This window comes from Musca autumnalis, unplaced genomic scaffold, assembly GCF_047663935.1.
Source record: "Musca autumnalis isolate F117 unplaced genomic scaffold, ASM4766393v1 scaffold_1, whole genome shotgun sequence".
In the NCBI taxonomy this organism is placed as follows: domain Eukaryota; kingdom Metazoa; phylum Arthropoda; class Insecta; order Diptera; family Muscidae; genus Musca; species Musca autumnalis.
In genome coordinates, this window is record NW_027411644.1 from 246,942,609 (window position 1) to 246,967,301 (window position 24,693).

The 24,693-nt window shown below is 37.7% G+C and overlaps 1 protein-coding gene across 3 annotated transcripts in view; it reads right to left on the reverse strand.

Annotated features, from left to right (window-relative positions):
* The window catches only part of Cad99C (cadherin 99C), a 463,896-nt gene that overhangs the window by 238,526 nt on the left and 200,677 nt on the right, over positions 1–24,693 (reverse strand). For all 3 annotated transcript variants that reach the window (XM_073960669.1, XM_073960670.1, XM_073960671.1), the window contains exon 4: positions 1,165–1,362. In XM_073960669.1, coding sequence (XP_073816770.1) covers positions 1,165–1,357 — 193 coding nt within the window. In that variant the 5' untranslated portion in view covers positions 1,358–1,362. The remainder of the gene's footprint in view (positions 1–1,164; positions 1,363–24,693) is intronic.

The window sequence follows — 24,693 nt, forward strand, 5'->3', positions numbered from 1 at the left end:
TTATTCGTTTCCGAGCTGCAGTTTGCACCGCAAATTGCTTCAGTAAAAACAGTGTTTCGTAGGCGGCCATTTACAGAAAAAAACAAGAAAAAAATCCGAGAGTAGCTCAAGGTATGATCTATAATATAAAAATAAAATCTTCTAAAAAAATTGGTAGATTTCTTGTAAAAAATTTATGAAAAATGTAATTTTTCGTGCTCAATAGTCCCCTTTAGTTTTTTATTATTATTTCTCTATACGAAGTTTTATCCATTTTGTAATATTTAACTAAAACTTATTTTTGATTTATGTATGTATATGAAAAATTGTTTCAATGTCAATACGCCATTGGCGATGCCTAACAGTTTTTGTATAAGAGAGTAACGTATTACGCATCTGTCAAGAGTCGATTGATGGAAGGCTACATGATATGCTTTTAAGGCATATCATTGTAAGAACCGTTAGAGTTTGCGTGAGTTCAATACCTCAAAATTGCTTTTTGTAAATAGAATAGCTGAAGGTAAAATTCCAAGTATATTGTGAATTTCGAAACCGCATTTGTTAAAATAGCAATCAAATAAGGATTTGTTTGGTTTCGGGGTCTATGTATACATTTTAACATGTATGAAAATGTATGTACATATATGCATATAAATTACAGTATAGTCTCGTTTCTTTACAACTAATATAACTAATATGTATATCTAATATTTTATGTTATTTTAATTAAAATTAATTACTTGATATATCACATATTATAATGACTTTCTTTACACATACTGTGTAGATAAATCGATTGATATGAAACAATTTATTTTCAATTTACTTTAATATATTTTTTAATTAACTTTCCTATAAAATAAATTGCTTGATCAGAGAAGAGATATGAAGAAAGTTTAGTCAAAGGGTGGAAACAAAGTAAATTGTGAAGGAACGAAAAACTTAGAATACATGCGTGCTTCATGCGGCAAAAACTTGTTAGGAATGGAATCATAGGGACAAAGACGAGAAACTGGTCGCCAATTTCCTAAGATTTCTATTTGGTGTCCATTATTTTTATTTAATCATACAAGCAATCTATTAAATACAATCACATTGTTTGTCTTGTATTATTTTAGAAACTTGTGAAAGTAATATTTAAGAAATAATCAATTTGTTTTATATTAATTTATTGTGTGTACTTACAGTCTCCCCTGCTTTCTTCAATATCCAAAATGATATTCGTTTGTCCCGTTTCAACTTCACACATTTGTGATTTACCCAAAATGCCAGCTACCTTGTGACATTTTAACAGTAACAAAAATGTTAAATATAACGATGATAAATATGTAAATCGGTGGAGAGATGTGCGGGTATGTGTGTGGCTGTTTGCAGACATATTGACTGGAAAGAAAAAATAAAAATTTTATTGGTAAATAAAAAAGTATAGCATATTTTATTATTTATTGTAAAAATTGCATATGTGAGTGTATTTAATTTAAAAATATTAATAAATAAATAAAAAAATTTTTAGATCACAGCTATTTTTTTATTTATATTATTTATTTATTTTCTTTTTTAGAGATTACAAAAAATTTATTGTCCCTCATTTGGCATTGTTGAGACTATTTAATGAAAGATTTAAAAAAAATGTTTAAAAAAAGTTATTGTTACTCAATTTTCTTTAGAAATTGGTTACACGTTTTTATATTGTTTTAAAAATATATGTATGTCTATTTGTTTTTATTTGCATAACCATTTACTTAACAATTCATTGCCAAATTGTCGAAGCTGTTATTTTAGGTTACAAGTTTTTTTTGCTTTTCTACCATTTTTCCTACTCTGTGCTATAGTTTTCACCTTATATGGGTTTATATTATCATCCAATGGTTAGCAAATACCAGAATGGCACACAACCGTTTGGCATTAGTGTTTCAATGCCAAAACCTTAGACAAAAAAAGACTTGAAAACCCCAAAAGTCAATGTCTAAGGCAACACGCCTGTTTTAAATCTACAAACAATGGGGTAAAATGTTATTGTGTTTTTCGCGTTTTTTTTGTTAGTCCTGTCTCTAACTGTAACTTTTCTATTGCTATGTTTGTTTTGGCATTTTGTTTTTTTTTCTTTAGCATTTGAAGTGTCGTCATATATGGTAATATGCAATTTTCATAAATGTGATAATCATATGGGCATATATTTTACAACAATTTTAGTAAAACCACAAAATTTTATTTAAATTTTCTCTAGAAAAATGCAATTTTCTAATTTCCTCCGGTTTCTGTTATATTTGGTGTTGAGGAATTTTTAAAGTGCCCATTAAGTGTAATATTGTGCATGCAGTGTTTGTTTTGCTTTTGGGGGTAATTTTTATGGGGTTTTTTTTAGATTTGTGTAAAGCATTTTACTTTTACGAGCAATTTTCTTTATTGTCATTGCCTGAGAGTAGGGGAATAAGCCTACGGAGTTTGTGGCTTAAGTCTTTTGTTTGTGGTAATGGGTTTTAAAGTAATTTGAAGATAACAAAGGAAATGGGAAGGAGTTATTTTATATACAAAAGATCTGTTGAAGGATACTCTAATACAGAGATTGGCCAACCACTGAGAACACAAAAAGATGGACATTTGGTTGAAGCCCACAAATTAAACCTGTCGACGGAATCCTAAAACTTAAAATTGTGGAAAATTCGGTGAAGGATACTTCGAATAGGTATACAGGGTGCCGATATTTTATGTGGCTATCGGAAACCGTTGGCTACCTGTTAGGGATGATTTTTTTTTACAGAAACATCATTTATAAGCGGTCATTAGAGAAAAACATTGAACCTCCATCATATATGTATATGATCAAGCCATTTGTGCAGAACAAACATGTCTTCTGAAAGACTATGAGCGGTACAGAAAAACTAAAACGTCGATTTATTGAAGAATTTGTGTGACATCACCAAGGTAAAAGGAGAATGGATGGGCAAAAAGGAGATGAACTTCTAAAAAGGGCACATTAAGGGCAAAGAACGCATTGGTTACTCAAGCAGCAAAACTGATGGTGCAGATGAAAGCGACTGTGTCCACACATACCTACACAACGATACAGATAGTCTTGGGATAATGACAATTCAGCATCAACGAGGAAAAGGAGGTATATTCCAACTGGCATTGATGCTGACGATTTGGTTTTTTGGTTTAAAGCTATACCAAAACCAGCAACGGTATGCTAGCAGTTTTTCGTTGAAGGCATTGGAATCCCTACTCATCGTTAGTCAGGAATCCACAAGGCTATCCGAAAGGAAGTGTAACGTGACAAGTGTCACATACATACAACAACACCTACAGTCATCCCTTACCACGATAGTAGCAATGAGTCGATATGCACTCAACAGCATCTCCATCTACGCCAGTCATGCATTGAAGTCATTTGCTTGCTGTACTCAATACACAATAATTCGCATTCACTTCATTCCAGTTTATACTTTAGTATTCCAGTTTTCGCCGTTGAAGTCAGCTTGCTACTGCTGGGGGCTTGCTATCCACCAAGGCATTCCTGGGTGGCTTGTTGTGTTGGCGAATTTTGGAAGGGACTACCCATTGTGGCTGTCGCATTAATAAATTGCACACAGTGAATTCTGTTTACTGTCCCCCACAGAGACTTCGGTTTCCTGTTCCACACAGAGACTTCGGTTTTCTGTCCCGCACGGAGGCTTCGGTTTCCCGTCCCACGCGGATACTACGGTTTCCCGTCCCCCACGGAGACTTCGGTTTCCCCTCCCCCACGGAGACTTCGGTTTCCCGTCCCACACGGAGACTTCGGTTTCCCGTCCCACACAGGGACTTTGGTTCTTTGTTCCTAGATATACGCAGTAGTCTGTATGAGTTCATAGCTGTAATTAGTTTTGTATAGTAGACGTTCCGAACAGCAGATCGTCGTCAACCCGCCCGACATCAATCAACACGTTCCCGATCACTACTGAAACGAATCAGCAACCGATCATCGACAACTATCGTTATCAGCCAGCATCGTCATCACCGATCCCCGCCAACCATCGGCGTTTCCGAATACCCCCGAAACGTCATTACCGAGCGTCGTCACCCGTCGCCGTTCCCGAACAGCTTCGGACGAGTTACCGAACATCACCGAATCGTCCTCACCGAGCTTCGTCAACCGTCGTCGTTGCCGAACAACATTAGCCGAGTTGCCGAATCGTCGTCACAGATCTTCGTCAACAATTTCCGTTCCCTAACATGTTGTGTTAGTGTACTGGAATAATCTTTGTCTCTTCATGTAGTTGGTCCACTGAATACATGAGGATGTCCTCTGTTGCAGTTTTCAGTGCGGCATTCTGACAGGTTTGATTTTTTCCATCGGGTTTCACTTATGTATATACGTGTAACACAATGAATCCACATAGCTTACCACATACCGACCTATCGCGTTATATGACTGTGGTCAGCTTTGCGCAGATAGCTGTGGCTTGCTGTCGAATGTCTGCCTTGGGGTAGTTAGTGGTCGGAATTTTGTTACCATCGATCATGACATTTAGGTCAGTATTCACCTCCACAGCCCATGTGGTAAACAGAGTGGTCTTAGATTTAGTGGCGGGTATTTGCATATTCCAAAAATTAGTTCAGCCTTTCACAAATGACATAAGGAAAGGTACCTAACGCAAAGATCGTACATTCATCCGCATACTTTTCGATCTCAATGGCATCGGCAGAGGGTGAAAACAGGAGATGTAGAGAATAAACAGTTCCGGAAATATCACCCCACCTTGGGGAATTCCCTGTATCACTTTACGGGCTTGGACTTCTTGTTCCTGAATTCGACGTGCGACGGGCATCCACGCATATTATTGATTATCCAACGCTTTAAACTAGGCCGAAGAGTAGTCCACTCAATGCCCTGTAACAGAATTGAGTGCTTGACAGTATCAAAGCGCCAGCAACACTGTCCTAGCGCACATTTTGTGCTAACATGTGTGGGGATGGCGTACAGCGCTGTTGCCGTGCCACCACATGGTCCGCTTACGGAACCCATGCTGGTGATAGAATAATTCGGAAGCTGGGTAGGAATAATACCTTAAGCATCTTTGCTACCGGCGACGAAAACGAAATCGCTCTGTATGATTCTCCCTAACTGGTATCTTTGTTTGGCTCCACTGCCAATTTTCTAGACTTTGGGCAGGATGTGGGTAGGTAGCCACAGGTTGTTGTTGTTGTAGCAGCACAGAAACCTGCGAAGCATAGTTTTGATGCTGTGTTGACAGCCGCTGCCGTTGACACCCGCTGTCGTGGGACTGCGAAGCGACAGGTTGAGAGACTTGGTGAGATACTCAACTTCCGGCTGATCTAGCTGTTTCAGCAATAATATAGTTTCAGTAGTCAATTGCTCGGCGATTAAAATTTTGAAGAAGTAGCGGTATCTCTGAATGGTGTTTAATTTGATTGTGGCAATGGCCAAAATTTGAACTTTAAAAAAAACTGGCTTACATCGGTGCTGTCACCGAGTAAAATGTCCGATGATTATAAATCTCGAAAGCGTATCCAATTTTATTCAAATTAAGCACATTATGCGCATGTTTAACCAGTCGTTGGAATACCTACTTTAATTTATTCAGATCAAAACTTTGGACCAAATTGGACGCTCTGTCAAAAGGTGTGCCGCGTACCATTTTCGAAAGTACCTGAAAGAGTAGAACGACAAATAATTAAAAGCGGAGATATTCACATAAGAATAAAGCTTTGAATTTTGTCCACATACGTTTTTTTGCCTCTTGAATATTATCCGACCGTAACCAAACTCTATATTCTCTGTGAGCTCTATTAGCCACCAAAATTTCGTGACGATCCGATCAAAATTGTGACCTGTAGCGTGATTTCAAAAAAAAAAAAAAAAAAGAATGGGATGTATTACCGACTATTGCGATATATCCGTTATTTGGCCACCTACGCCAACCTACTTTACATCATTGTAAAGATGGGATTTTCTTCTTTCACAGTGAGGCTTTGCTTTTGGAAAGTCCCCAACCAAAGCTGTGATATTCGTCATTATAATAAAAATAAATCAATTAAAAGGTGGGTTTTATTTGCGACTATTGTGATATCTTTGTTATTTGATCACCTACGACAACCTGTTTACATCCGTAAGAAAGGTGATATTTTCTACTATCTTTTGCTTTACCATTTATAGAAGCTGAGATATTCGCTTTTGAAAAAAAAACTTTGACTTTTTCCAAATAAGTTTTTTGGCCATTCCGCCCCCTAAATATTATCTGACCATCGCCAATAGGCTTCTTTCCCTCCGGGAACCCAATGATCACCCAAAATTTGGTGATCCGATCAAAATTGCGACCTGTAGGGTGATTATAAGGTTTACGTGGACAGACGGAAAAACATAGATTGATTCAGCTCGTCGATACATGGTATATATAAGTATGGGTCTAAGACCATTATTTCAATGTGTTACAAACTTTTTGCCCAAAACCAATTTATAATACCCTCCCCACATAGTGGTGTGGGTTTTAAAAACGATTCAAGAGTTCTTAAACTTCACTTTCCGAAATATTGTGTAGCTTATATTCTGCTATATACTATATTCAAAGTATATACCCAATCGGTTAGTCCCTTTGAGAGTTATTGTGCGCATCATTTTGCGAATAATTTTTAACTTTTGAGGGGGAGGTACCCGAGGCAGAGAACCAAAATGGCCATCTTGTTGTTCTATTATATTACGAGTGCCAAATTTCGAACAGAATCGGTTGATCCGTTTGCTCCAGCCAGCCAGACGGATGGACATAGCTAAATCGACTTTAAATTTTCTGAAACTGATTTCGTCCAAACATACTTGGAATCTGGGACCATTATTTCGATGAGGTAACCTCTTTTTCCTAAATACTGAGGGTATAGTAGCCACTTGAAACTTGTTCCTTTGTAAACCCTATTCTCTTATATTTCTAGCTTGTAGCCTGCATTTTGTTACATTGTTTCACTCTAAGCCCAGATACTGTGAACATAAAATACGTGCCAAATTATGATTTACATATATCTTGTGCTGACATACACCCACCAGTTTAACAACAACAACAACAGGGACAACAAACGTTCGGCTTCATATCCATCTTTGCCAGCATAACTCTTTTCAACTAACAGTTAGACAACCAACCAGCCAGCCATTTAGAAGCGGTAATGGTAGTTGGCCATTATTTAAACAGACAGACCATCTTCAATTACATTGGGAAATGAAATTTCAGTTGAGAACTTTTGGAATTACGGTCATAATTTATATTAACAAACCACAAAATACTGATGTCGATGCTGACGATGATGTTGATGACGAAGCCTCAGACTTAGACCTAGACATGGCAACATAAAAAAGGTATGGATTTTTGCTCACTACCTTCCAAATAACTAACTAAAGTGGCTGTCATTTTTAAAATTCCCCATAGTCGTTAAATTGCTTTTACTGTAAAACCGCCATCAAAATGCCGCTATACGAACGAAAGTCATGGTGGCAAATAGGAAAAAATCGCGAAAAAAGGAAAGGAGAGAGTATGAACAAGCGACACGACAAACAGATCAGGTGCAATGTAAACTTAAAGAGTTTCCATGTAAAGAGGAAGCTTTTGTGGAAAGGTGAGAGGTAGCAGCTCAAAACTTAAACAAAAAAGAAAAAGAAACTGAAGCACTTGTTTAAGTTTTGCACGTATACTGTTATATGAATTTTGGTGTGTGTTTCGGTTTTTCTTCATGACTTCTTCTTGAATGGTTAGTGCTGGCGGTTGGTTGCCATGTCAGGCTGTTTGTTGTGCTTAAAGTCATGTTAGAGGAAAACAAAAAGCATAGTTGCCCTTCATGCATTTACCGCCATGACCAATGCTATCAATACAAAGCTCACACACACGCTTGGCCATACCACACGACCAGGAAAACGGAAAGCATAGAAATGAACGGTTGTTTTTTTTCGTTTGGTTTGTGCTTTTGTTGTTGTGATACATTGTTTGCAATATTTTTTTTGTGTTGCAACCACAAATATCCGTTCTTTTGGCTTTATTCTTTCTAATGCTGGTTAAATAGCCAGACAGTTAGTTTGTTGGCTGTTTGCTTGACTGTTAATCCCGTGGTATGTTTACCTTTCCACGTACGACGCTGTCGTCTGTCTGTAACATCGTCGTGTGTTAAGTGTTTAACCCAATTGTTCGGCTTAACCATTTGTGTTTCTTTTGCCTTAAAGGCATCGGAATGAATGCGCTCTCTATGACCAAAGAAAATAAAAATAATTGCTTCTGTTGTACCATGGCCAAGTGGATGGATAATCCAAGTAAGTGCAGAAGCAGAATGAATTTGAGTCACAGTGAGAGCTAAAGTAGCAACAGCAGCAGCCATGGATTTGCCAACGCAAATATTAAAGCATCCCAAGCAATTTTTGTGGCGGAAATGTAGAAAAAGTAATTTATTTTTTTTAACGAAGTTGGGAATATAGTTTGAGTCAGTTTTAGAAGTCAAGAAGTAGGTGGTGCTCGAAAGGTTGTCTAAGGGGTAAAGTGGAACATGTAGATTAGGATGACCCAAAAAAATTTCTTTTTTTGCATTTCCTAAATCCTAAATTTTTTCCATTTGATCCAAAAACCTTATACAGTAAAGTCGCTATAATTGGTAATCTTCGATAATTCGTAACAAACTGCCGGTCCCTTGAATCCATTTCCTTCGCATTTAAACCCCGCTAAATCGAAAATCTCGATAATTCGTATAAATGTATCTATTGTATATGAAATTTTATGGCAATCGGTTAACGTTAACCCGTGCCAAACTAGCTTTCCATTTTTCCTTAGTAGTTTTAGACAGCGGAATCCTATGCAAATGCATATATGGTTAAGATGGTCGTAGAGAAAATCTGATTAGACAGTAACTTGTTTTATCACAAAATAAAACGAACTAAGCCCAGAACATATTTTGCATATCGTGCATATTTTGACATATTTTTATATATTTGCATAAAATAAGCATATGTAAAACCATATGCAAAAATATATACAAGGATATGTGGTCTAAAAACCCACCGAAATGGCTGAAATGTGGTATTAAGTCTTCGTTAGGGGTATGAAAGTTTACACCTGAAATTTGTCTGCATGGGTCCACGTCTTCATATAGCCCCCATCGAACGGTACCTCCCAATTTCCGATATTTGAAAGGTTGTGGCCTCACCATCACACTTAAATGCCTGACATTTTGTATAAAGCTTTCGTTGGGAGTATACAACTTTCCACCTGAAATTTGTCAGTGTAGGTCCACGTCTTCATATAGCCCCCATAGAGCGGTACCTCCCGATTTTCGGTATTCTGAAACTTTTAGCCTCAATATCCCATCGAAATGACTGAAATTTGGTATTTAGTCTTCCTTGGGGGTATAAAACTTTCCACCTGATTTTTTCGGTATATTTCCACGTCTTTATATAGCCCCCATAGAACGGTACCTTCGGATTTCTGGTATTCTGATTTTTTTCGGTATAGGTTTACGTCTTCATATAGCCCCCATAGAACGGTACCTTCGGATTTCTGGTATTTAGAAGGTTGTGACCTCAATATCCCTCCGAAATGGCTGAAATTTGGTATTAAGTTTTCCTTGGAAGTATAAAACTTTAGAAGGGGGTAGGAAATTAAAAAAAAGAAATTTGTTTTTTTTTGGTCACCCTAATGTAGATACATACGTCACCGAAGAGACTTCTCTCATATCAATGAGTGCACTTTTTATTCCCGTGCCCGAATGACAAGTCTTAAGACATAATTTGGTTCAATCAAATCGCAGCGGCTTACGCGATACCGGATTGGCCCGGAACACCACAACACCGGAGTTACGACCAGCGGTTGCCACTTCAGTGTAAACGTGTTCGCATTTGTATCGTTTTTCTGTATTGGAAGCTGTGTGTCCCACATCCACCACATTCAAACATCGGTGATGTGCAATGGATACCGGGAGTGGGTGCATATCACGGGCTGCTCTAGACTCGTCTCTGTAAGGGACTACGCGGGATTTTTTACTGCATGCAGCGCGTACGCCGCCCCAGCGATTCGTCGCTTTTTTGCAATTTAATAACAATGGACTTTGAGGACGAGGTAAGATCGAGGGAATAATGGGTTTCATGATATTTTCATGGTCGCTACAGGAAACCAACCTCAACAATAACTACAGCATACAGCATTGTGTTGGTTGCAACGTATTGAGGAAGGATCGCACCAGAAGTGGAATATATAGGAGTAGCAGTCAGGTGTAGAACTTCTGAGGTAGAATTGCTTAACGTATACATCCCGCTGATAAGTTGCCGTAATCCAGGTTACATGCTCAACATTAGCCCGCTTTTGCAAGGTCATAACTGTAAGGCCGGCATTCTGTTCCCGTCAATGACAAAAAGTATGTAGTGCTGGCTGAGCAGCTCCTACCAGAATTAGCGGAGAGTGTCACAGTTCGCCAGATACAGCCGTCGTGTCACCTGGTCTGAAAAATGACGTCAGGTGGCAATCCATCTTCTGACTTGGTTCAGATCATCTCCCCATAATTGTCTCCAACAGCAGACCGGCCGATTTCGTCACATTTGAAAGCCGCATTGTCATTAATCATTGGAAAGCTAATTAGGCTATTTTCAGAGAGTTCACTAATCACCCCTTCAGATATTTGCCCAGCCCGTTTTGCAATCCCAGTGACCCCAGAGTCAGGAAGCTGAGACTGGAAGTTAACAGGTGAGCATAAGCGGAACAAGTGGCGAAGTCATCTGAAGAATTGTTGCTAAAATAAATGAATTGTGGGCACCGGTTAGGAAGGAAGATAGGACCCCAGCCACGCTTGGCTACATTACACTGACTGATCCGAAGAGCTGGGCAAGTTTTTTTACTCGACAGTTTGTCGAGCACGCCGGTTGTGACAGGACAAAGAGAAGATTACTACGTTGCATTAGATCTCTTTCTGTCTAGGACGAACCACCACAATTTTAAATGGATGATTTTGCGAATGCCGTCAGGAACGCTACATCATCCAAAGCGTTGGGACCTGATGAACTTTCCATGGTAATGCTGACATGACTAGATGAGCCGGGAGTCGAGTTCTCAGCGAAGTTCTCAACTTATAATCTAGCCATCGACATAGTTCCCGAAGTCTGGAAAAATGGCGGGGTGGTACCGCTACTGAAGCCAGGCAAGGATGCCAGCAAAAGCGATTTCGCTTTTGTGGCCCGATAGAACAAGAATTCCGTAGACTGTAACAGGGATTTCCGCAGGGTGTAGGGTTATCTCCGGAACTGTTTAACCACCACCTCTCCTGTATTTCATTCAATCTATACGCAGTACGATCGTAAAGTAGACTGTAACAGGGATTTCCCCAGGGTGTAGGGGTATCACCGGAACTGTTTAACCACCACCCCTCCTGTATTTCATTCACTCTATACGGCATTGAGATCGGATGATTGCCACGGTGCTCTTGAATCAAATTTAAATGGAAGGTGCTTAGACCTGAGAAGTTTTTGTGGATTCTGAAACTACAATGTTCATAGATGAGAAAAATCAAAAAACAAAAAAAATCGCCGGAGCGCTTTTTAAATAAATCGCGATTCAAGTTGACATTTTTAGGGGTTGTTTAGGTTTTCACGATTTTGCTTAGAAACCGCAATTCCTATCAAATTGAGACTGAAGAAAATGTTGCAGCTATCAAAATTCTCTAAAGGATTGACATTGACATACTCGAATACTAAATCTGCGGCCACTCTGTTCACCACGTGGAATGCAGAGGTGAGCACTGATTTGGATGTCATGGTCGATGGTAGCAGAATTCCGACCACCAACTACTTCATTATTCTAGGAGTTACATTCGATAGCATTTTCACGTCGACCGCGTATGCCACAGCTATCTTCCACAAGCTGAGATATGGGAACAAGGTCCTCAAATCCCTAGCTGGCATCACTTGGAATTCAGATAATGAAAACTTGTTGACCATATATAACGTGATAGATCGAACTGTGGTAAGATTTGCGGCTCCAGTGTAGTCTGCGAATATAACTTCAACGCGATTGAAAATATTCAAAATTGTCCGAATGCCGCTCTGAGAGTATCTTCGATATGATGAGGCAACGAGTCTTCCAATACCTCAAAAGAGTAACATGCTCTCGTCGCAGTAATTGGTCGAGTTTTACCGTGAAAGCCATCCTAATCACAATATGGTGGATAGGACCAAAACTATCCTGTGAATGCGGTCCTCGGAGAACATCTCCCGTCTATTGCAGTTGAGGAGCGTCAGTTTGGGTTTGGATCAACAACGCTCGTGATGATGCTGTCTAAATTACTATATGGCAAGGATTGATGATACTGCACTAAACTTCTTTCCAGCATGCAGACAATACGCTGCTCCTCTTCAAGTGATCGACCTGCATTTATGTGAACATTTTTAAATGGCTGTGGGAAAGCACTCGAGTGGTTATAAGTATTCTACTGACAGATCCAATTAAGAGAATCTACAGGAATTAAATTCTCAGTCCTAGGGTGGGGTTCCTGCGAGTTTTGGGCCATTATCTAGGACATAACCAAACATTATCTGCAGAAAAACAGTACTTAACAGCACATCATTACAATATTTTGTGCCGGAGGTACGCGAAGAAGACCTAAATATTCGACTGAAATAGGCTATTGTAATTTGCCAAGCGTTCTAAATAACAATGAAATACATTGTGGCCATTATAGCTATAACTTATTGGGATAGATATGCCACTATTCTAGACCGCATTATTGACACCTTTCCCAGTCATAACAACAACGCAAAGCAAAAACTTGCATGCTATCATGTAACTTAGAAGCAACAACAACACAACAAAACTACCGTTAAAAATACTCTAATTTAATTATATTTAATATCCAAGTCGATTTGCAGCTAATGTGGATCACAGCAACATCTTGGCGAATAAACACATTTTTCCGAGTTATCAAGAAATACCATTGATGTGTGTGAGAACTAACTAACTGGCAACAAACAATATTTTCCTATATGATAACCATAATATGTGGCACATACATACGTATACACAGACGTATAGAAAATCTAATATCTTAAATAACATTTTATAACAACAATCAACAGCTACCAGCTAGCAGAAGCTGCTTATTATTACAACACAATCTCAAAGTAGTGGGGAGAACTGATATCTACAGGAAAACCGCAAGTGCTGAAATACTCTACTTATTCCAATGTTTTTTTTTTTCCTCTCAAAAAAAAAAAAAAAAAAAAAAAAACACCAATAGACATTGATTGTCGTTCCAAAGGGGGGGGTATAAATTCAGGTTAATAATTCATAATAATCGGTATCATTTAACAAGAAAATGAAGACGAGAACGCAAAAAAGATGAGGAACTATTTCTGAAAATATTTCTGTTTTTTGTAATTCGCTGATAGTTACAAAAATGAAAAAAAAATGAGGTGGAGAAGATCAAAAAGTAAGCAACAAATCTCTGGTATTAGAACACAATGCAAATCCATTAAATCCAATGCCAGCCACTTAACTAGTTGTTGGTTAGCATTCTCATGCCAACTGTCGATTGTCTAAAGATATAACAACAGCGAACGGTATTGCAGTTACAGCAACAGAAAAAAATCTGCAAGCGATTTGGAGTAAAGCAACGAAAACACAGACCAACCGGCTGGCTATAAATCTCTTGAACTCAATCAAGCGCTACTTAATGCATAACTTAAAGTCTTGTTAGAAAAAAAAACACATCAAAATAATAATCAGCATATTCGTACAGCAGCACAGAGGTTTGTTGGAGTGCAGTGTGAAAAATGTTACAGTCTTAGGTGAGGAAATTGGGATGGATGGATAGTGAGTAAATATATATTGGGAGAGAGTCGGAATAAATTTCCGAACACATGAAAACGAAAAAGGTCGTGGGTGTTGGTAGATGATTTACATGTTTACTATACACCCTTCAGGGTGCCATTGTGGTGCATTGATATGCACACTAGGATTATGACTTGTTGACCTTTTTTCTCAAAAATAATTTTTTGCAGTCATAATGAATGAACTTTTGATTAAAAAAAATGTTCATTCTATTTAGCTATTAAAAAATGTCACGCACAACCCATTTTGAGTTTTTTTTTTTTGAAAAATACTTTGAATTGAAATTAATAAAATATATTTTCTGTTGCACGACTGAATGACCTTTTGCCTATTATTTACTGTAATAACTTTTACTTCATTTCAATATTAAAAATTGATATATGTAATAAAATTATATATGATATAAAATGATATGATATCTTAGAATATGATTAGTTTAATGAGAAACAAAAAGTTGTACTATTTTTTGTTGAAAAATACTATGAAATGAAAACGTTAAAAAATAATTCATGTGGCACGAAAGAATGGCCTTTTGCCATTTGATATATGAAATAAAATAATATATGATACTCGTATAAAACAAGTGAGCAAAGGCTAACATCGGGACGGGACCGACTATGTGATACCCTACAACATTAAAGTTTATCACCTATCTGACATTTATACCAAATAGCTTAAAGCGAACTGAACCAAAATAATTAATATTTAATTTTATAGTTGACTACTGTCGACATCTAATTGATACTGATTGAAAGTTTTGCTGGTCTTCTTTATAAGCATTTTACATGTCTTTAATACACCAAATAGAAGCAGAAGTATTTTTCATTAAAGTAAAAAATTGGAAAACATTAAAACTGTTGTAGCTTATCGCCTCTTGCAATAATATTTTGTATTAATTAAAAGCTCATATGGTTTAGTTTCATTATCAAGCTCTCTCCCTGGAATATGCCCACAAGAGGCAGAAATATCTGACATCGAAATAAAATTCCATAAATTGGAAATTGGGATATACCAGCGTCTTTTTCAACATCACAAGCATTTCACCAATTTTGGTAACGCAATTGGGAACATTTTAAAGCTCAAAATGTCTTCATTGTTGAAACGCATCCAACCAAAGCTGAGAAACTCGTCAGTACAATTCAAATAAAACAAGTGAAAAAGTATCAGTCGGCTGTGCCAACAGCCTGTGTGGATTGAAATACTTTTTTTTCCAAAAAAAACTTACGTATTAAGGGGGGTTTCAAAACAATATGGATAGGACGAATGCGCAAAAAATTGCGGGGATATCGATAGATAGGGTTTTTATACCCTCAGCATATATGCTAATGAGGGTATATACACTTTCATACGCGCAAAATGTGCCTCATCGAAATAATGGTTTTAGACCCCAAGCATGTTTGGACGAAATGTGTTTCAGACAATTTGGAGTCGATTGAGCAATGTCCGTCCGTCTGTCTGTCTGGCTGGCTGGAGCGCACGATAACTCTCGAACGGATGAACCGATTCGGTTCCAATCTTGCCTTTCGTAATATTTTGCCCAAACTTAGTTTAAGTTCGAAGATGGGCTATATCGGTCCACTACTTCCGGTACCTCCCCCACAAAAGTTCGAAAATGTTCGGAAAATTTGTGCGCACGATAACTCTTGAAGGGAGTAACGGATTTGGTCCATACTTTGCCTATCGTAAATTGTGTACCAGACTTAGATGTTTCAATATAGACTCAATCGGCCCACTCCTTCGTGTACCTCCCACACAAAATTTCGGAAAAGTTCAGTTTAGGGCCATCTCTTGAATCGCTCTGCTTTTTGTTTTAGCAACTTGTATTCACTTTGTTTTTTCATAGTAGGCGGTGTTTTGACGGGGCGAGTTACTAGCCCAACGCCCAACCCAAGTTTTTAACGTTCTTATGGGTGAACGCGCGGCACATGTTAGCTCACTACCTTCAACGGATGTTAAAGGCAGCTCCCCAGGTGACACCACGGGGAGGTCAGTGTCCACTTGAGATGAAAGAGGGACCGTTGCTTGGTATCATTCATACCCTATGATATAATAGGTCGATCAACTCGATCCGTAACAGCCACCTTTGCGAAAATTGAAAAAGAGTCTGCCAAAGTGGGTCTGGCATTCAACGGCGATAAGACAAAGTTTATGGTATCAACACGCAAGACGTCCAGTTGTCTCGGACCAACTGTTGATGTTCAGCACTACAATTTTGAGGTAGTAAATGACTTTATTTACCTCGGCACAGCCATAAATAAAACGAACAACATCAGTTTTGAAATCAAAAGAAGAATAATATTGGCCAACAGATGCTACTTTGGTCTAAGTAAACAGTTTAAAAGTAAAACCACCTCTCGTCAAACAAAACTTACGCTCTAAAAGACACTGATACTACCCGTACTTATGTATGGATCTGAAGCATGGGTACTTGCGAAAGCAGATGAGGCAGACCTTGGTGTGTTTGAGAGAAAAATTCTTCGAAAGATTTATGGACCAATATGCGTTGACGGTGAATACCGACGTCGTATGAACCACTAACTATACCAGCCGACCGACATCGATATAGTAAAACGTATCAAACTACAACGATTGCGTTGGCTTGGCCATGTCAGCAGGATGGATAAAGATGCCCCAGCCAAAAAGGCATTTGAATACGAGCCACTCGACGGTATACGCCCCAAGGGAAGGCCAAAACTCCGATGGAAGGACCAAGTTGAAGAAGATATCACAGAACATGGCATCCAAAATTGGAGAAGTAAAGTAAAAGATCGGTGCGTTTGGAAATCTATTCTTAGTTCGGCTTATGGAACAAGACGTTCTGTTTAATACAAAAGCCATCTAACTTGTATTCACTGCCCTCCATACGACGGTAAAAGTTTCATTTGGGGCAAGTCCATACTTCCTGGGAAAATAGCCTAAAAGTTGCAAAAACCCCTATGACACCGTGTGAGGTGGTTGGAGCGCAAGATAACTCTAGAACGGATCTGCCGATTCGGTCCAAAATTTGGCCTTAGTAATATTTTGTCCAAACATAGTTTAAGTTTGAATATAAGCCATATCGGTCCACTCTTTCAGATACCTCCCCCATAAAATTTCAAAAATGTTCGGAAAAATTTTTCGTACGGTAACTTCTGAAGGGAGTGCCCGAATTGGTCCATACTTTACACATCCTAATATATCTACCAGATATAGATCAGGTTCAAACATGGATTATATTTGTCCACTTCATCCAGTACCTCCAAAACAAAATTTCGGATAAGTTCACTTTAAGACCTGCTATCGAATCAATTTGCTTTTTGTTGAAGCAACTTGCATTCGCTGCCTCAATTACGAAGGTAAAAGTTTTTTCAGGGGCAAATCCACACTTCTTGAGCAAACAGCCCGAAGGGTGTAAAAACCCCATATGGCACCATATGTAGTGGCTGGAGATCCACTTCCATAATGTTCAATGTCGATCCATTCCTTTAAGTATTTCCTCTGCAAAACCTTTGCTCTTTAATCCTAATCAACATTTTTGTCGTTTCATACGCCCCAAATTTGTAAAACCATCTAAATACATACATTTTTTGGAAAAAATTGTTTCAATACACACAGGTTGAGGGTATATCTCTGTCGGCCAAGCCGACTGATACTTCTTTACTTGTTGGGTATGTATAAATAACAGTGGGACTTAAAACAACAGACCAAAACAAAAAATACCATAATTCTTCCTATATAGCAAGATTACCTCCTGGGCGGGGTTTTGGAACGTTCGGACTATTATCGAGAGAAGTATGGATAATTAAGAAAATTGTAGGGTTGTAACCGAGACCATAAACTGGAACAAAGTTTGGAAGTCATTCTTTCGATATTTATCATGGCAACCACCCATTTTAGTTGATCATCATCGGACAAAATTTGAACTTCACTTAAGAGCAGATTTTGAACTTTTGTGAGTGAGGTAACGGAAGGAGTTTTCTGATATAGTCTATCATTGAACTTTAATTAAGTTCGAAAGAAATATTATGATGTGCAAGTTTGATAACAGTCACCTATCACTTTAGTTGGTCACCGCTGGATTTTTTTTCTACCTTCCGTAAAATTTTCATAACTATACTTGAACAGCTATTAAACTACACTAAAGCGGATATCTTGAATTTTTGTGAGGGACATAAAAACTTTTTTGGAGTTTGATCTATATTTCGGAGAATTTTTACCATCGATCTAATTGAATACTCAAATCGTAGGTTATCGAGTCCATCACCCATGCAATTTAGTGCCGCTAGGGGTTTTTTAGAGCTTATGAGCCATTATCTCAGGAAGAATGAAAGTGTCCCCGAAAAAAATGTACATTTGTAATAGGATCCGTAGGTACAAGCTACTGCATCGTCTTAAACTACAATTGTGCGAAAAACTCATTTATTACGTTATTGTGCTCATGGGCCTATTAGATGGTCCTGGGAGTTGTTTTTTAGTTATTTTTGGTCATTAACTCAGGAAGTATGAATTTACCAATGAAAAAGTGATATCGTAGTAATAAGCACCGCAGGCACAACCTTCTGCAATAAATTTAAAACCAATCCGAGACACGGCACTTTTGAGAAAAATTGGTAAATTCTGTGTGTGTGGTACACGAAGATGTGACCCGATATAGCAACATTAAAACTTGATCATTAAAATGTGAATTCGATCAAAATATTCCTTCCGAAGTAATCGTGCGTACCATTTTAGGAAAAATTTTGAACTTTTGGAGGAGGATTGGGCCGATATGCCCGTCTTCGTACCCGAATTATGTTTTAACAAAATACTACGTGACGCAAAGTTTGGACCAAATTGGTTGATCGCTTCGAAATTTATTGGGTAAATCTACTCAAAATTGTCAGAAACGGATATCGTCCAAATATACTTGGCGTCCAAAATCTTTAGTTCAATGACGTATATTAATTATCTTATCAAAGTGTATATCATCGTTAGCCTAAAGGCTTAGTATGAGGCCCTATATCAAAAAACTTTATACCAAACTGATGGTTTTGGTACGGTCACATCTTCCTGAAAACATGAGATGATCTGGCAACAAACAATTTTATAGAGACTTTTGATATCCAGCAGCGGCGAAGAAGAGGGCGAAGAGCCAAACGCAGGAAATGTTATGGATGATACGATAGCTTGCCAGCCGAACAGGTTAAAACAAAAGGTGACATGTGGATGTGTATTCATCAGCTACTTAATAGCATTTGGGAAGATCGATTAAACCCAATGATTAAGAGGTACCTATTCTAAGTTTTGTCTGCCTACAGGTCACAAGATCACATGTGTTTTAATTTTGAAACAGAGAAATATTAAACTGTACTCAAATTATTTGCGAATTCTAAGGGCATGGTCTAAACGGATTGCAATATACCACCCGCTATTGAAGGAGTCGAAATTAAACGGGAAATTGAAGACGTTCAGTAGTATAATAGAAGTCGACCTCAGAGTCACCATCAACAAAACCAGGTGCTACGTTGGAAAAAAATCGGTTACAATTTGATGGAAAGGTCAAGGGAGGAAAGTCACCTCGTTAACTGATCTTAACTGAAGTACCCACGAAAATTGAGGCCTTTCGAAGTCTATTGTTTCGTTAGCTCTGTATTATTTGTGCTCGTGAACACAAAGATATATTTTTTAAGAGGAAGTCAATACTCCCTGAGATAAGGATCCGAAAATTTCCAACACCCCTACAGCCACCAACAAAAATTGTGTATTTTTTATTTTGAAACAAATTGTAAAATATTTGCTATGAGCGGAAGTGGCCGAATGTGACTGGTCAATTCTTTTTAAAGCGATTATTTTGCAGCTATGATTTTGAATTGGGAAAGTACATTTGAGGTTTTCTATAACTAACGTTCATACAACAAATCAGTCAGTTATAGAAATGTTTAACTGCATTTTCAAATTAGGATATGTAATGATTCCCTAACCTGTAGCTGTCGATAGCAATTGCTTGCATACATAACAGACTCCTTAGATAGATACCGAAATAATTGTAAACTGTAACAAACCACTGGCAGTTGTTGTTATTGTTGAGCTCTAAAAACAAACGAGGTGAATGTTAAGTTCTTTGCAGAATGTGGAAAACCGGATAAAGTTCTTTGATCTGCAATGTGGACGAATAATTTTTACACTTCATAGACAAAAACTAAAATGTAGGTATATTTTTATTTTAACATCTTTTGCGTATATTTAATTTCCCATGTCTTTAAGAAATTTTAAATTAAAATATAAACAATTTTAAAATGTTATATTTATTTAATATTTCCTCTTACACAACTCTTGCCTAACTATAAAAAATCTATTTCCCAAACGTCATAACAAACTAACCACACCAAGGATCTAAAATGAAGTGGTGTATCTGTGTTAGTGTGTGTGTTTCAGCGGGCTTGTTTAAAAATGAATGCCATAATAAACATAACGGATCATAAATCTATAGCAGAAGTAATAGTAGGCTATAAACAGCTAGCTGGCCAGGCGGCGGTAGTCAACCAGCAAATACAATGGCAACCATAGGAAGACCATAGAACCAACTGAGAAATCTGAAAAAAGAGGACCACATATAGACAAAGTTTATGATTTTAAATGGCCATGCAAAAACAAAAAGAAGAAAAAACCCAACCCAAAACCAATGTCTAAACTGGTCCAAAAGTTCGTGTTGATTTAAAAGTACACCAAAAGAACAAAGTGGATATTTTTTTGCATTCTGGTTTCTCGGCTTCTTTTGCTGATTGCTGTTGTTGTTGTTGAAGACCAAGAGGATAAATGTTTGCCCAAAAACAAGCAGCAGCAATAACGGCAGCCCACCAAACCACCAAATCAAAGCCGGAGACCAATTGATGGCTGGTTAAGAAGCTGTTTTTTCATTTTTCCTTTTCCATCTAAAGAACATAACGGCTATCGCACCTGGCTCATTGACGTAATGGTAGCAAACTGTGGCCATTGCCATCAGCAGCAACAGTAATTGCTGTGCAATGTCAGTAGGATATAAAGAATATTTTTTGATATTTCTATAAAGTAGATTAAAGTGTAATGTTTGGAGTTTAGATGTTGTTGCTTTATTGGATTATGTTGTAGTCAGTTTCTTTTTGTGAGTAGGATGAAGTTTTATAAAGGGGGTTTAGTGGTTTCTTTATAAGGAGAAATAATTAAAAGTTGAGACTTTTGAGATAGAAGGCATTTATGGAAAGCCTTTAAAAGCAGATCACCTGTAGAATACTCATTGGAGTTCTTTTGAGAATAACAGAGACTTTCAGTCGTTCTCAATTGCTATGTGTAGAAGGACTTCTATAGTAGAGTTTTGGCCTATATAAATTCCTCTTGCTATGGTTTCTTTCTCCGCAAATATCTACATGAATCCGATGGTTTATAGAAAACCTATATATGACTTTTCATAATTGAGTATCTACAGAAGATCCTCTCAAAATCTATACATAAGATATCCAGAGAAGATACCTAAACGGTTAAAGAAACTGTTTTAATATTTCTCACTTGTTGTGGACAATCAAAGCCTTATCTATGTTCCTACCTTCTTTGAAAAGAAAAATACGTAGCCCATCTACACTTTAAATAAAATGTTCCAAATACGATTTCTATCTAATTTTTCATGAAAATGTGGTATTAACATAGCTTGTCTCAGGGAAAACAAACTTTATCTTCCTGGTTGGGTATTAAGTTATCAAAGAACACAGTATTGGGTTGTTTTTCCACATCGTTACTGCCGCAATATCAACACGATAGGTAATTGGACTATTTGATGGTGGGTAATGGTGTTTACATTGGCCAACAACAACAACAAAAATAGAGATGCAAAAAGCTTTGGATAGAATGCCTAAATGTTTAAACTAAACAATGATGGATGTGCAGAAGATGGTGGTGCATCCTTTGGACAAAGAAGTCTAACAACAAGAACAACACCCCATTGAGACAGACAGTTATAATTTCCAACCCAAAGCAATCTGATAGAGAGATAAAGCAACATTTGTGTTAGAAACTTGGAAAGCAAAAAAAAAAAAGCAACAACAACTAAAGCAACAGCAATAAACTAAACCTATACCCAACAAACAACCAGAAATAGGTGTCGGAAAATAAATTATTTGTAATTTAACAAATCTATCGGTAGCTTGGTTGCATGCTGCCACCAAACTCTCATTTCACGTAATGCAAACAGTGTGATAGGGGCATAGAACATGTCGATAACTTAAGAAGAATTCTAGTTGCACCAATGCATGTCGTCCAATGAGGCTATTGATAAATGAGATGTTTTGTCTACCAAACAAAACATAGACTAGTTTTTCTCCCCAGTCCACCATTAGTTTTACGCAGTATGGTTCGCTGTAATCGATAGCGAAAAAGTATTGATTAATTTCAAAGAACGCAAGAAAATAGCTGTTTGCCATATGGCTTAATTTTTGTGGTAGCGTGTAATGTTATATGCCTGGCAATGTCTAGAACCGGCTGGAAAAAGTGCAATTTGAGTGAAAGAAAAGAAATTATAGATTATAATAAATTACCTGCATTAATAATAATAACGAAAAGACAAAAAAGGATAGGGGAAATATCTTTGCGAGGAAAAACTCATGAGTACTTACTTTCAGTTGACTTATTCTAGAAAGTGCCATATGATAGATACAATTATAATGGCCACATTGCAACATAATTTATTTATATAATCGTATTAATATTATTTATTATATTTTATTATTTATACCCTCAGCCTTTAGGCTAAAGAGGGTATTTACACTTTGATACGACCAAAAATGTGCCTCATCGAAATAATGGTTTTAGACCCCAAGTATGTTTGTACGATATCCGTTTCAGACAATTTTGAGTTGATCTAGCAAAGTCCGTCCGTCTGTCTGTCTGGCAGGCTGGTGCGCACGATAACTCTCGAACAGATCAATCGATTCGGTTCAAATTTTGGGTATCGAAATATTTTGTCCAGATTCGATTTAAGTTCGAAAATGGGCCATATAGGTCCACTCCTTCAGGTACCTCCCCCACAAATGTTCAAAATAACCGATTTGGTCCATACTTTGCGCATCGTGGAATTTCTACCAAATTTATATGAGGTTCCAATATGGACTCAATCGGACCACTCCTTCGGGTACCTCCGACACAAAATTTCAGAAAGGTTCAGTTTAGGACCTGGTCTCGGATCGCTTTGATTTTTGTTTACGCAAGTTGTATTCGCTGTCCTCTATACGACGCTGTAAGTTTCATTAGGGGCAAGTCCATACTTCCTGAGAAAATAGCCTGATAGTTACAAAAAACCCTATGACACCGTGTCTAGTGGTTGGAGCGCAAGATAACTCTCGAACGGATCTGCCGATTCGGTCCAAAATTTGGCTTTCGTAATATTTTGTCCAAACTTAGTTCAATTTCAAAGATGGATTTTTTCGGTCCACTCCTTCCGGTACCTCCCCCACAAAAGTTCGAAAATTTTCGGAAAATTTGTGCGTACGATAACTCTTGAAGGGAGTAACCGATTTGGTCCATACTTTGCACATTATGAAATTTTTACCAGACTTAGATGAGGTTCCAATATGGACTCAATCGGTAAACTCCTTCAAGTACCTCCCACACAAAATTTTGGAAAAAAATCAGTTAAGGACCTGCTCTCGAATCGCCTTGGTTTTTGTTGTAGCATCTTGTATTCACTGTCCCCTATACGAAGGTTCAAGTTTCCTCAGGGGCAAGTCAATACTTCCTGTAAAAATAGGCTGAAAGTTGAAAAACAAACCCTAAGTCACCATGTGGAAGCGCAAGATAATTCTCGAACGGAAATGCCGATTCCGGCCAAAATTTGGCCTTCGTAATATTGTTTCCAAACTTACTTTAAGTTCGAAGATAAGCCATATCGGTCCATTCCTTCAGGTACCTACCCCACAAAATCTATTCGGAAAAATTGTGCGCACGATAACACTTGATGAGAGTGGCCGATTTGGTCCATACTTTACACATTCTCATAATATCTACCAGATATAGATCAGGTTCGAATATGGACTATATTTGTCCACTCCATCCCGTACCTCCCACACAAAATTTTGTATAAGTTCACTTTAAGACCTGCTATTGAATTACTTTGTTTTTTGTTGAAGCAACTTACTTTCGCTGCCCCAATTACGATGGTAAAAATTGTTTCAGGGGCAAGTCCATACTTCTTGAGAAAACAGCCCGAAGGGTGTAAAAACCCCATATGGCACCCCATGGTCTATGTCGGTCCATTCCTTTAAGTACCTTTTCCGCAAAATTTTTGAACTTTAGTCCTAATCAACATTTTGGTCGGTTCATACGACCAAAATTTTGAAACCCCCTAAATACATAAGTTTTTTGTGAAAAAAGTGTTTCAATTTGCACAGGCTGAGGGTATATCTCTGTCGGCAAAGCCGACTGATACTTTTTACTTGTTTTATTATATTTTGTGTTGCGCTCTTAAAGATTTGCAATATTGACGCAGGAAGAGGATGGGACATAGACGTTTGAGCGCCTGCAGTGATGTTGTCCAATATACTGTTCCGGCAACATATGTAATCTGTGCTCTACCGACTTGTATATAGCTTCCAATATTCTTTTTATCGGTTTCGTTGTATACTTTCAGGATGAACACAATGAAGCTAAGGTCTTGGGGTGTAGCAGTTACGATATTTTATGATAGCGAAAATTCTTCAACCTAACCATAACATAATATAGGCACAACCAATTTTTAAATTCTGGTCAAAATGTTTATATTATAACACCCAGTTTATGTATTTCGAAACGAAAATGTGTGCGCATGAAACACACCCAAACTTTAGTTTTGGAAATATTTTTTCCTTTGCTTTTCCTTCAAAACAAAAAACAAATTTGAAAAACACATTCAAATTTGGTA